The 11,384-nt window shown below is 53.5% G+C and overlaps 6 protein-coding genes across 7 annotated transcripts, besides 4 other annotated features; 3 read left to right on the top strand and 3 right to left on the bottom strand.

Moving 5' to 3' along the window:
* Nucleotides 1–601: 601 nt before the first annotated feature.
* On the bottom strand, nt 602–1,503 carry EKO05_0011118 (Reversal of tor2 lethality; the record flags this gene model as incomplete). The annotated part of the gene is made up of 4 exons (XM_038943884.1): nt 602–889; nt 951–1,129; nt 1,215–1,329; nt 1,384–1,503. The coding sequence occupies 4 exons, from the start codon at nt 1,501–1,503 to the stop codon at nt 602–604; spliced, it is 702 nt and encodes a 233-aa protein (XP_038793370.1).
* Nucleotides 1,504–1,757: 254 nt separating this feature from the next.
* Nucleotides 1,758–1,789: a tandem repeat.
* A 144-nt stretch (nt 1,790–1,933) lies between these two features.
* On the top strand, nt 1,934–2,726 carry EKO05_0011117 (5-formyltetrahydrofolate cyclo-ligase; the record flags this gene model as incomplete). The annotated part of the gene is made up of 3 exons (XM_038943880.1): nt 1,934–2,024; nt 2,077–2,556; nt 2,611–2,726. 3 exons carry the CDS (start codon nt 1,934–1,936, stop codon nt 2,724–2,726), a joined length of 687 nt encoding a protein of 228 aa, XP_038793369.1.
* A 142-nt stretch (nt 2,727–2,868) lies between these two features.
* Nucleotides 2,869–3,326, bottom strand: EKO05_0011116 (uncharacterized protein; the record flags this gene model as incomplete). Its single annotated transcript, XM_038943948.1, has 4 exons — nt 2,869–3,015; nt 3,079–3,185; nt 3,243–3,260; nt 3,314–3,326. 4 exons carry the CDS (start codon nt 3,324–3,326, stop codon nt 2,869–2,871), a joined length of 285 nt encoding a protein of 94 aa, XP_038793368.1.
* A 51-nt stretch (nt 3,327–3,377) lies between these two features.
* Nucleotides 3,378–3,445: a tandem repeat.
* Nucleotides 3,446–3,737: 292 nt separating this feature from the next.
* On the top strand, nt 3,738–6,956 carry EKO05_0011115 (Nuclear import receptor; the record flags this gene model as incomplete). 2 transcript variants are annotated; one of them, XM_059637917.1, is made up of 7 exons in its annotated part: nt 3,738–3,863; nt 3,920–4,012; nt 4,060–4,338; nt 4,437–4,527; nt 4,575–6,290; nt 6,342–6,799; nt 6,861–6,956. In XM_059637917.1, the coding sequence occupies 7 exons, from the start codon at nt 3,738–3,740 to the stop codon at nt 6,954–6,956; spliced, it is 2,859 nt and encodes a 952-aa protein (XP_059493900.1). The 2 variants fall into 2 exon arrangements, with proteins under 2 accessions (XP_059493900.1, XP_038793367.1); XM_038943736.2 differs by having other exon boundaries at nt 6,342–6,956.
* A 694-nt stretch (nt 6,957–7,650) lies between these two features.
* On the top strand, nt 7,651–9,587 carry EKO05_0011114 (uncharacterized protein; the record flags this gene model as incomplete). Its single annotated transcript, XM_038943866.1, has 2 exons — nt 7,651–7,806; nt 7,860–9,587. 2 exons carry the CDS (start codon nt 7,651–7,653, stop codon nt 9,585–9,587), a joined length of 1,884 nt encoding a protein of 627 aa, XP_038793366.1.
* Nucleotides 8,664–8,713: a tandem repeat.
* Nucleotides 8,987–9,061: a tandem repeat.
* A 534-nt stretch (nt 9,588–10,121) lies between the features above and the next one.
* On the bottom strand, nt 10,122–10,889 carry EKO05_0011113 (uncharacterized protein; the record flags this gene model as incomplete). The annotated part of the gene is made up of 1 exon (XM_038947405.1): nt 10,122–10,889. The coding sequence occupies one exon, from the start codon at nt 10,887–10,889 to the stop codon at nt 10,122–10,124; it is 768 nt and encodes a 255-aa protein (XP_038793365.1).
* Nucleotides 10,890–11,384: the final 495 nt, after the last annotated feature.

Below are 11,384 nucleotides of genomic sequence, written 5' to 3'. Positions count from 1 at the left end.
GATCTCGAGTACGGAAAACCACGACCACGTCATCCTTGGCCACTCCACCTTCTCTATACCGCAATACTCAGCCGGCCATATGACTTTTCCAAGACATGAATAATACACCGCGTTTGTGTCACGATCAGCCGGCGCAAATGCGTGGCTAGGATGCATCTGCCCTAGATGTAGCCTACGGCTTTACAAGGAACAGCTCGTTCGTCTCTCTACTTCACAGATGACTCAGGGTCTCAGGAAGCAGCGGAGCATCTACAACATCTTTTCCAGCGTTCGCAGAGTTATTTCTTCTTGCCTTATCGTGTTCTCGTCATCCTTGGAAAGCAATAGACTCAGCACTACAATATACCTCTCCTCCCAAAACAAGTGCAAGGAGCTGCAATAGAACATTGTCAGAGTTTTAGCAAGATTTGCTATGCTTTGCAACCCAAGAGCATGTGCTGTCTATGTACAGAAGAAAAAAAGACGAAGTGAAGCTATTTCTAGAGTAAGCCTTCCAGAAGTCCCACCCTGCCTCGTGCCTGCCAAACTTGATCTTGTGCTCCAAACGCCATTATGCAACATCGCTCATCCAATCCTGCTGCTTCGAGTCTTGATGGTCTAGCTAAAAGAACCACCACAACAGAGCTCCGGCCCCGCTCGCCAGAATTCCTGCCCAGAGCATTCCATCTGCCATGTTTCCGCTCTTCCTGAATAGCACCTCATGATCAATAGGCAGACCGCGCTTCGCTTTCGCCGTGGCGGTCGCAGTAACAAGGGGGTTGAGCGTGGTGGTGGGGAGCATCTTGGGTGTGGTGAAGGCAATGTACAAAGGCATCATGGGAGAGCCGTCGAACTTGTATAAATTGAGACGCTTGATCTTGTGGTAGTCGTCTACGCGAACCTCGTAGCGCTTTGAAGACGTTAGTAAGATGTGCGTATGGGGGGGGGGGGGTTGGCGGAGAAGAGTGTACTTTGAATGTTTCGGAAATATTGTAGCGTGTGTAGATCGAGTTCTTGTACAGACATGGATTGGAGTCCATCTGGCGACCGTCGACCTTGATAGGACTGAGCTTGAGCGAGCCGTCGGCGAGTTTCTGGAATTTGCCGTGCTGCCATTGGATTATGCCTTTCGGGCATTTGGGCTCGGTGGCTGTTGGAGTGTTAGCGCCATGCTTCACTGCTGTTTGACTTCCGCCTGAGGGTGTATGGCATCGGAATAGTGGCGTAGTACGTACGGTTCGCAACAGCGCGGTAGTATGATTCCTCGAAGAAACCATCGGCGGAGAACGAGTAGCTGATGCCAGTGTGTTTTGGCTCGGTGAAATGGTCGTTCACGGGATCGTAGAAGCCCTGTTCCTACGGTTAGTGCTACACGGGTCGTGTTGTGTTCGCCGGGAAACGTACATCGCCTGTGAATGTCGAGTTCGACTTGCTGGTCCATGTGCCAACCAGGTCCGTGAAGTCTTGCGCCTGCGCGTACATCACCGCTCCTGCGAGCAACAGCGCGGCCTTGAACGAAACCATGCTGCCTCTTCTGTATGTGTGTTCAAGCGAGTGTTGGTAGTTGGGTGCAGTGGATGCGTAGGACGGAGGATATGTGGGCGGCGGTGGTGTTAAACGTTGAGGTCGCGGTTGCGTTCCTGAATCTCGAAGTGGCAATCGCAAAGGAGACCGACCGGGGTATCAGACCGGGGTCGGTTAGCTGCAGATCCCTTGCGCCAGCCTCATCATCGCCCGCACTTTAGCACACGCCGTTTCATCTGCGTGCGCTGACGAGGGCTTGTGCTTGTGCTTGTGCTTGTGCTTGTGCCCGTGCTTATCGATACGCATCACGCTCGTATTCACTCCATCACTCTACCGGTACTGGCTTCTGTTGCGCTCTGACGGAAGGAAGAGTGCATAATTGGTTGCTACTGTTTTTGGCGCTTTGTTGACCATTACAGCATCTTTCACCATGGCGGCTGTAGTATCAGTCAAGAAGGAGATGAGGAAGAAAATCAAGACCGTCTTGAAAGATGTGTCAGATGCCGCGGCTGCTTTACAGAGTATGTTATTTCGGTCTCGAGGCATCGATGCAAATCGTTTGACAGTTGTTAGCTACCCAAGCCACCAAAGCTCTGCTTGCCCTACCAGAATACAAAACAGCACGACGAATAAGTGTGTACTTGTCTATGCCTACTGGTGAAATCAACACATCCAACATCGTACGCGATGCTCTCGATCAAGGGAAAAAGGTTTTTATTCCCTACACGTACAATCTGGACGAACCCGTGGATGGTCAACCGAAGTCAATCATGGACATGGTTGAGCTGTCTTCCGTGAAGGATTTCGAGTCACTCGAGGCAGATAAATGGGGTATCCCCACACCAAGCAAGGACTCGGTCTCGTCACGTGCAAACTGTTTTGGCACCACCGGCATTACGGGCGGCGAGACTCGGGACATCACTGACGGCTTGGATCTGATCGTAATGCCCGGCATGGCATTCGATTCGAGTTTCGGTCGCCTCGGTCATGGCAAAGGATTCTATGACTTCTTCTTGAGTCGATGTCACCAAGCGTTGCGCATGCCTTTTCGCGGTAAGAATTACTGACATTCGAACGTGGCTGATGGGCTAACTGACCACGTCCAAGTTGGGCTGTCTTTGACCGAGCAGCTGCTTCCGCCAAACGCGTCAGTCCCTATGGACCAGTCCGATTTTCGCCTCGACGCCTTGATAACTGGTGACGGCGAGCTTCGCCGCGCCTGATTCAGTGCATCACAAACTGTATTCGCCCAACATGTTTTCCTGCCACCACATAGCACCTTTGCATACGTCAAGCTCGACGTTCTCCCTGTACAGTCGAAGGTGCGAATCGAGAGGGCTCAAGACCAGTGGGTAACGGTTGCGATCATTGGAGTTGCTGAATGAGAGAGATGTTGTCGCCCTTGAGCAGGATCTGGCCAACGTTGCGCCTTTCCTCTGGTGTACCGTCCTTCTTCGCGATCGTGACTTCCACAGCGTCGTCGATGACAAGGTTCATGAATTCGTCGAAGCCCTATGCAGCATCAGCATCCAATGCGACAGACACAGACACGTCCCGTGTATGGTTGGCGCGTACCCTAAGCTTGCCCTCGATGCGCAGCCCCAAGTTCTCGTACAACCATACCGAAATGGTGGCCCGTGATTGCAAGAGCTTGAAGATGAAGTTGATAGGAGGGAGGAGAACTGCAACCGGTCAGCGTCGTGGCTCGCTGGGCAATGCGCTCTGCAGTGCGGTCGTACCTTTTCCTCCGCCGCGGCCTAAAGTAGCAGGTTAGCTCTGTTGCTGTTCCCAAGACGGCTGTCAATCTTACCACCACGATTCATCCTGTGAGATTTGGTCGGTGTGCTTGGGGCGGTCCCGGATGTGTGTAGCGTCGAGGTGCGCGGTGCGAGCTGCGAGGTGCGAGGGCGCGTCGGTGGGTCGTCGGAGGTGCAGCTGTGAGTTCCGCGAACAATTTGGGAAGTGACAAGGCTGTCTTGGCGGGCAGGCGCGGACGCGGGATCGCCAGTCCGTCACTTTATGCAACTTCTCATCATACCCCGAGCAAACACCCAAACACACAAACACAGCCCGAGCACACAGGCCGCCCGCACCCCTTTCGCCAACCGCTATTACCTGGACCCTCACACTCGGCCAGTTCATGAAGCAACACACATAATACCCCGCCGCCGCCGCCCCCACCACGCTCTTTACAGCTCGCCCTCCCCCACCATCCCCCCGGACGACCGCTCGCCATGGCCACAAACGGCGCTCAGCAGATCTACGAGCCTGTGCTGGCTGCGCACAATGTTATGCAGTCGGGGTCAAGCCGCGCACAGAAAGAGCAGGCTCACGAGTTCCTGGAGAAGTTTCAGAAGTCGGTATGTTGGGCATAGCCAAGGACTTGGGCAGATAGGGCTGACGGAGCGGGTCGTAGCAAGAGGCATGGACAACGACGTTGGCTATGCTTGAGTCGAGCTCGGTGGATGCTGCAGCAAAGCTCTTCGCTGCCACCACCTTGAAGGGCAAGGTATGTTCATCTAGCACGCGGGTGTGCTTCCTTCCTGACAGCGCCAGATCGTATACGACCTCCACCAAATCCCTCGCGAACAGCTGCCCGAGCTGCGTGCTTCCATCATGAGGAACCTGACCGTCTTTCATGCTGGGCCCAAGCCCATACGACTGACGTTGTGCGTCTGTCTGGCCAACTTGGCGATACAGATGACAGAGTGGAAGGATGTTCTCACCGACATCGTCAGCGCTCTTGGGTCCGACCCAGCAACACTACCTTGTGTCTTGGACTTCCTCCGCGTCCTCCCCGAAGAAGTCACGCATGGACGAAAGATCGCACTCACAGTACGTCCGGCCGACCCACAACCTACCTTCAGCCTACGGCACCTTCCTACGGTCCCGACATATCATATCAGAGTTAGAGTCTAATGCTTGGTGGTCAGGAACACGAGTTGACCATGAGGACGGTCGAGTTGATCGAGGACAACGCTGAGCAGGCCTTAAAGCTCCTTGTCACATATGCCACATCGTCTCGTAAGTCGACTCCATCTCTTGCTCTTTGCCTGGACTGACAGACACAGCGGCCGCCGCCCGAAACCCTCAGCTACTGAACTGCATCACTTCCTGGATGCGCGAAATACCCCTCGACTCCATCTTGAACTCACCCCTTCTTTCCGTCATCATCGACGATCTGAACACGGATGATGATGCATTTGAGGCTGCCGTTGAATGTCTCAGTGCCCTGATAGCCGAGACGAGAGATGTAGATGAGGCTATGCAGTCTATCCTGGTCTTGTACCCCCAAGTGATTGCCCTTAGGCCCAAGCTCGCCCAGGCCGCGCAAGAGGAAGATTCAGAGAAGTTCAAGGGCATTGCCAGGATATTCGCAGAGGCTGGGGAGTCATGGGTCCTTCTGATTGCCCGACTGCCGAACGACTTCCGCGCGCTGGTTGAAGCCGTACTCGAGACCGCGGCGCTCGACAAGGAGCGAGACGCCATCTCTCACACCTTCAAGTTCTGGTACGATCTGAAACAATACCTGACAATCGATAAGTACACGCCAGCTCGTATGCAGAGCATAGACATCTACTCAAAGCTCATCGACATCATGATCGGCCACCTTGAGTATCCCAGACCCGAAGGAGGGGACGAGAGGGATCTGTTCGAGGGCGATCGCGAGCAGGAGGAGAAGTTCAGAGAGTTCCGTCATCAAATGGGCGACGTACTGAAGGACTGTTGCGAAGTCATGGGTGTTACCGAATGCTTGCAGAAGCCATATGATCTTATCCAGCAATGGGTGCAAACGTATGGATCTCAAGCGACACCCACTAACGTACCAGAGTGGCAGAAGCTTGAGGCGCCATTGTTCGCCGTCAGGGCGATGGGTCGCATGGTGCCTCCAGACGAAGACGTCATGCTGCCACGCCTCATCCCACTCATTGTCTCAATACCTGACCACAACAAGCTTCGCTTCCAGGCCGTCATGGCCCTCGGCAGATACACAGAGTGGACAGCTCAGCACCCAGATATGCTGCAACCTCAACTGGACTACATCATGGCTGCATTCGATCACTCTACTAAGGATGTCATCCGCGCTGCTGCACTCTCGTTTAAGTTCTTCTGCAATGACTGCGCCAGCTTGCTAGTCAACTTCATCGTTCCTCTCCAACAATTCTATGCAAAGCATCTGAACCAGCTACCAGTCAGCAGCCAAGAGGAGATTACAGAGGGTGTCGCTTCTGTGGTTGCCCGAGTACCCGTGGACCAGCTGTACCCCACACTGAAGCTATATATCGATCCTGTCATGCAGAGTTTGGCAGCAATTGCAAACCGGGCCAAGGACGAACCCGAGCAGAAACTACTTGCAGACAAGATCAATCTTGTTACAATCTTCATTGAGTTCGTGCAGCCTGAAATACCGGCCGGTCAAGAGAATCCGGCTGTCAAGTACTGTCAAGAGCTGTTCCCGCTGCTTGGCAATCTCATCACACATTTCAACCAGAGTATACCGATTCTAGAACGAGTCTGCCGTTGCTGGCGGTACATGGTGCTATCATACCGAACAGCTATGCGTCCTCTTCTACCAGAGCTTGCAACAAGACTAACACAAGGCTTCGACGCATCAAGGCAGGGCTGTTTTCTCTGGGCAACAGCCGCTATTGTACGCGAATTCTCACAGGGAGTGGAGCAAGTTGACGCCGGGCTGGCCAATGATGTGTACCAGTTCTACGAGCAGCAAGCGAGGACCTTCTTGAAGATGCTAAGTGATGTGGTGAGACCGGACGAGCTTCCCGACCGTAAGTGTTCTTCCAAATACAAGCTGTATCCAGCTACTGACCCGGTCACAGTGATTGAAGACTTTTTCCGTCTTGCCTCTGATATGGCACTCTACTTTCCATCCGAGTCCATATTGTCGCCTCTCATGGAAACGATCCTTCTCGCGGCTTGTAACGCACTCTCGTTGCTCAAGGAGGAGCCCATTATTGCGACACTTCACTTCCTCCGTGACTTGCTTGGTTATGGTCGCAACGCTTCTCCCTCATCCAGCTTTGATCGAACAAGGCAAGAAGTACCTCAGCAACTGCAGGATCGGGTTAAGCAGCTGGTTCTTACCGCTGGTGAACTCTTGGTTCAACGCATCATGACGGGCATGATGTACAGCTTCCCCGAGGGTTGCTTCGCAGACTCATCTGGTGTGCTTCTCGACTTATTCGAGCTGATGCCTGAGCAGGTCGCCTCATGGGTCGCCAATACTGTCGGTATGCTGCCGCAGGGTAGCATTACGCCCCAGGAAAGTGAGCGCTTCCTGAACAACATCCGTCAGCGCATCCAGAGTGGCGACGTTAGGATGATAAGAACAATCTTACAGGACTTCACGACCAGCTACCGCCGCCGCAACGTTGCGCCTAGGGAGGGTCTGGGTAGGCTGGAGGCTTCTCGTTTTAGGTTTTCGGGTTAGATAGCAGGCACCCTGATGCAAGGTTTACTTAAGAACGCGGGCCGGAGCGAGAAGTATATACATTGGATTGAGTAGTAGTGTGTACATCAGGACGACTAGTTATTTGAGCTGTGTTAAAGGCATTGGGGCATTAGCATGATGGAGCAATGGGATACCTCTGGGCGACAATATTTCGAAAGATTGGTAGCAGGCTTCACACTATATTCAAAATCTTCAGCAGAAACCGCTTAGTCGCCAACACTTGTTTTCACTCACTAACGTCAGATGGTGCCAGAGTACAGGCGAATAGCAATTTCGCAGGCGAGGCCCGCGGGCCGCCACAATCTTGGCAGATGACGTATGTTCTCACGAACAGCTACGGTTTGGCAAAAGGTAGTTTTCCGCAGTGGACCAGTCAGAAGCAGATTCTGAAACCATCACGCGGTGTGGCGCAGTCGACCAGGCATAGTCACTTGGAATCATCTGTAGCTTGTCCTGTACACGTACGCCTTGTCAACAGCCCCAGGCTGCAGCGTTACTAACATCTTAGCGGGCGACGCAAGACAGCAAGCACGAAGAGATAGATCTGGTACTGCACAGTCTCATTTGGAGGCATTAGGAAAGGTGCTCTGGTGCGGTGAAAGCGCTCTTCCAAACCTACATTTCGTGATCGAACTACAGCAACTGTAGTCGGTCGCCACTCCACGGACTGCACAGCTATGGACATCCCCCGAGGCCATGCCATGCTCCCGCTCAACGAAAGCGACTTTCTTGACTTCATTTTCAATTATTTCAAAGCCGAATATGCGCCCATTCGATCGTTCTGGTCAACCGCGACTGCAGACCCGCGACAACCGCAGCGATGGGTCAATATGGTAGGTCAAAGTCCAGCGATTGAGATCGTCCACTGTGCTAAGGTTCATGGTAGGGCCATGAGCTCCAGCCCCTCAGTATCCGCCCAGCAAACGCTCAGGCACAAAAGGACCTCGAGTCTCTCGACTACTTTACACGAAGATGGAACCTCGATTCTGGATTCGTAAGGGGTCTGGTCGTTCGCTTCGCAAAGTACGAAGTGCACGAACGGCTGGAGAAGAAGTTGTATGAATGTGCACGCCTCGATCTGATGGTCCGGAAGAGTTTGAAAGAGAAGCATCTCATCGACGCGCTCTGGCCAAGTCCTGCACCTCGAAGCGCGCCGCATGAGCTGTTGGCACAAGGCGTGCAAGTCAGGAGGTGGTATGGCGATATGTTTGCGAAGTACTTTTCGGTCCTGCATTCAGTCGAGGACTTTGAACTCAGGCCCGAGGTTGATTTGAGATACAAGAGTGGCACGCTCATGCTGGTACCTTTTGTGGATCACCTGGTGATTGGAGATGTGCAGCCTATCACGCCAATTATTGCGAGGGGGTCTGGGTATGTTAGCAAGAAGCCACTGGATAGCAGAGGATCGAGTAGGACTGATGGATATGGAGAGCCCGATCAATTTGAGGTCAGGTTTAATGCTCCGGTGCAGTTGGACGAGACGTATACAAAGAGCGTGGTTAGACAGTGTCAGTGCATGAAATGCGGGACGAAAAGGGATGTTCAAGTCGTGGTCTCTGTGGATCCAAATCCGAATGGTGGTGCGAATGCCGGTGCTTCTGCATCGAAGCAGTCAATCGCAGCAAACACGGCGGTTCAAAGGCGATTGAAAGCCACGGAAAGACATGAGCACAGGCAAGAAGAGATCGCTCCACCACAGCCACCACGACCACAAACTCGAACGCAACCTCAACCCGACCAGCGGCCTTCAACACCAGAACAGAAGAAGCAATGCCCGCGGTGCACCTTCCTTAACCACGCCAGTCTCACCGAATGCGAAATGTGTCAAGCAGACCTCCCTTCCACAACCATTACAAAGCCACAAAGCCCTGTGACACCTAGGGTATCGCACTCCCACTCCGCCTCTCTCCCACCACCAATCACCGCGCCCAACCGACTCAAAGCCGAGGAGCGCCCTGGACCACCGAACAGACACAGCCTCAGCTCCACGCTATTCTCAATCTTCCCATTCTCGCAGCAACACCAACAGGAGCACCACGCCAAGCTACCAGCAACACAGCAGACCGACGTAGCGGTAGCGACCAGCAGTATCGAACCATCAAGGCCCGAACCACAAAGGGCTGTGAAGCAGCAATCCAAGCGAAGCCGGGACTCAGAACCAAAGTACCGCGCCGACCCAGCAATTTCATCGTCTGCTGCGGGGCCCGCGCCCACAGTACAGGTCACGAATGCACCCACAGTGACGCCGCCACCGCGACCTGAATCCCCCAAACCTCACCTCACTGATGCGATGCCTGAACCCCCGCTTTCACGCCCGCCAGAAATGGCCATGATGCCCCTCACGCCTCCACCTGCAAGCTCGCAGCACCAGAGACAGGTACCTGTTGGTCTGCCGAGTCACCTCATGGATGAGTATGTCCCAGCGTCGCCTTCGTTCCCGGCATCTGACGAGGAGGAGGATGCTGGATGGGGAGATTTGAGGCGGAAAGAATCGAATCGCGCGAGGGAGGAGAGTGATGATGAGGGTGACGAGGAAGACAAGGCGGCGTTGGTGGATCTTGATGCTGTAGCGAGGGAGGAGATGGGTGTTTGGGGGGAGAGGGAGGATGAATGAGGATGAGACGGGAGTTTTCTTGTCAATGTATTTGATTGTTTTGTTGTAAATACGTGGCCATGCTGTTGATGGAATATAGAAGTCTCTGACTGCTGAAATGAATACAGTCTGCCCAGCGCTATGTGATCTCGATTGATCATTTTTGCGCCTTCGTTACCAACCTAATGTCTGGTGTCTAGATCAATTAGACTCAACGATCAATCGTCTAGAGAACGCTCACTGCTCAACAACACAACCCATCCCACTCTTTCGATAGTGCACTCTTCCTGTGTAACAGCCTGGGCAGCATTTGGGCTCCCAGCCTCCTCAGGAACCGCAAACCCATTACGCCACACAAACGCCCCCCAGTCGAACACCGGCTGACACCTTTTCCTCGTCAATACCTCCGCCTTCTTCGCCTTCTTATACTGATCCTGTCTGCGCCTGATCGTCTGCACAGGCCAAATCAGGACGTCTAACACGCCGCCCTCGACTGCAGGAGAGAGAGATTAAATTTCAAACAAATCTGCTGACCAGCACCCACTACGCCATTTCCTAGTATATATCGAAGTGTGCATCGACAGGCTTCTTTCCATTGATGTCGAGCACATCTTGTGGGCAAGCGCTCATAACAACCACAACATCCCTGAGCGCCTCGAATACGACATAGTCGCCAGGCTTTGTCACAGGGCCTTCAAAACTGATGCCTCGTTTTGCGCCTGCGCCTTCATGGGTGACAGGTATGTTCATGAACAAATTGAATGGATCCGGAACCCTCCCACCCATCCTTGTTTGGAGTCCTTGCAGAACCTCGCCTTCCTCCGATTCTGCCATGTCGGCTGCCAAGGCAGCTAAAGCGTCCCAGCAGTTATCTGTGCAGCTTCCATGGTACGCCTCAACACCTAGCTCGCTGTACCGCCATCGATCACACGCTGCAATCAGCGTATCGTGAACGCCTGGACTCGTGTCTTCGACCATCTTAAGCAGCGGTGCGCGTTTCTGGCTGACCAACACATCGCCAGCACCAGGTATGAGCTTTAGCAGTTTGGCGCGGCAATGCGACATGGACATGTATTCTGGTGCGGCAGCGGCACGATTGGCAGCTGAGGAGTACTGAGACGAGGAGGACGAGAAGGCCGCAGGATATAGGGGGGCTTCGAGGCGAGAGGAGGTGGTACCTATTGAGGTCGATGGTAGGGCGAAGGCCCAGGTGTCGACGACTTGGTTACCGTGGGTGTTTGTGATTCTGATCTTTTGCCCGGCACGTACTACGGTTGCGACACCGCGGCGGGCGGGGATGATCTGTGTTGAGGCCACGGTCATGCTGTTTTACGATGTTGGAAATAGTACGGTAGTTGTCCCTGTGGTAAGGCGGACGCAGTGTTCACAAGTCGTCAAGAGAAGACTGCGAGGTTAGTCTCGTATCATGAGAAGGGCTTGGCTTTTATCTTCATAGACGCCTTCAAATCACGCGGCTGAAGAGTGGGATGTGATTTGAGAGCAGTGAGGGGAAGATAATCGTGACATGATAAATCGGGTTCACTTTGCGGCGCCCACAATAAGGGCAGGATCAAGTGCTGTAGTTGAACATGCATTTGACACGGACGTTTTTGAAAAGACTCTTTCGACTGCATTTACTACCAAAGAGAAGATATGGGTGGAGGAACAGTGACGCGGGCGCTTGGAATGTTGTTGATGCGCTAAGCACGTGCGCGCCTCAGTGATGGAACGGCCAGAGAGGCATTCCCGAGTCCACCAAAATATCCCCACCACGGCTTGACCTCCTATTCCCCACCCCCGTGCCATTCCTAGCAGACC

The sequence above is a fragment of the Ascochyta rabiei genome, chromosome 21 (genome assembly GCF_004011695.2).
Source record: "Ascochyta rabiei chromosome 21, complete sequence".
Taxonomy (NCBI): Eukaryota; Fungi; Ascomycota; class Dothideomycetes; order Pleosporales; family Didymellaceae; genus Ascochyta; species Ascochyta rabiei.
This window is presented reverse-complemented; position numbering and strand designations above follow the sequence as displayed.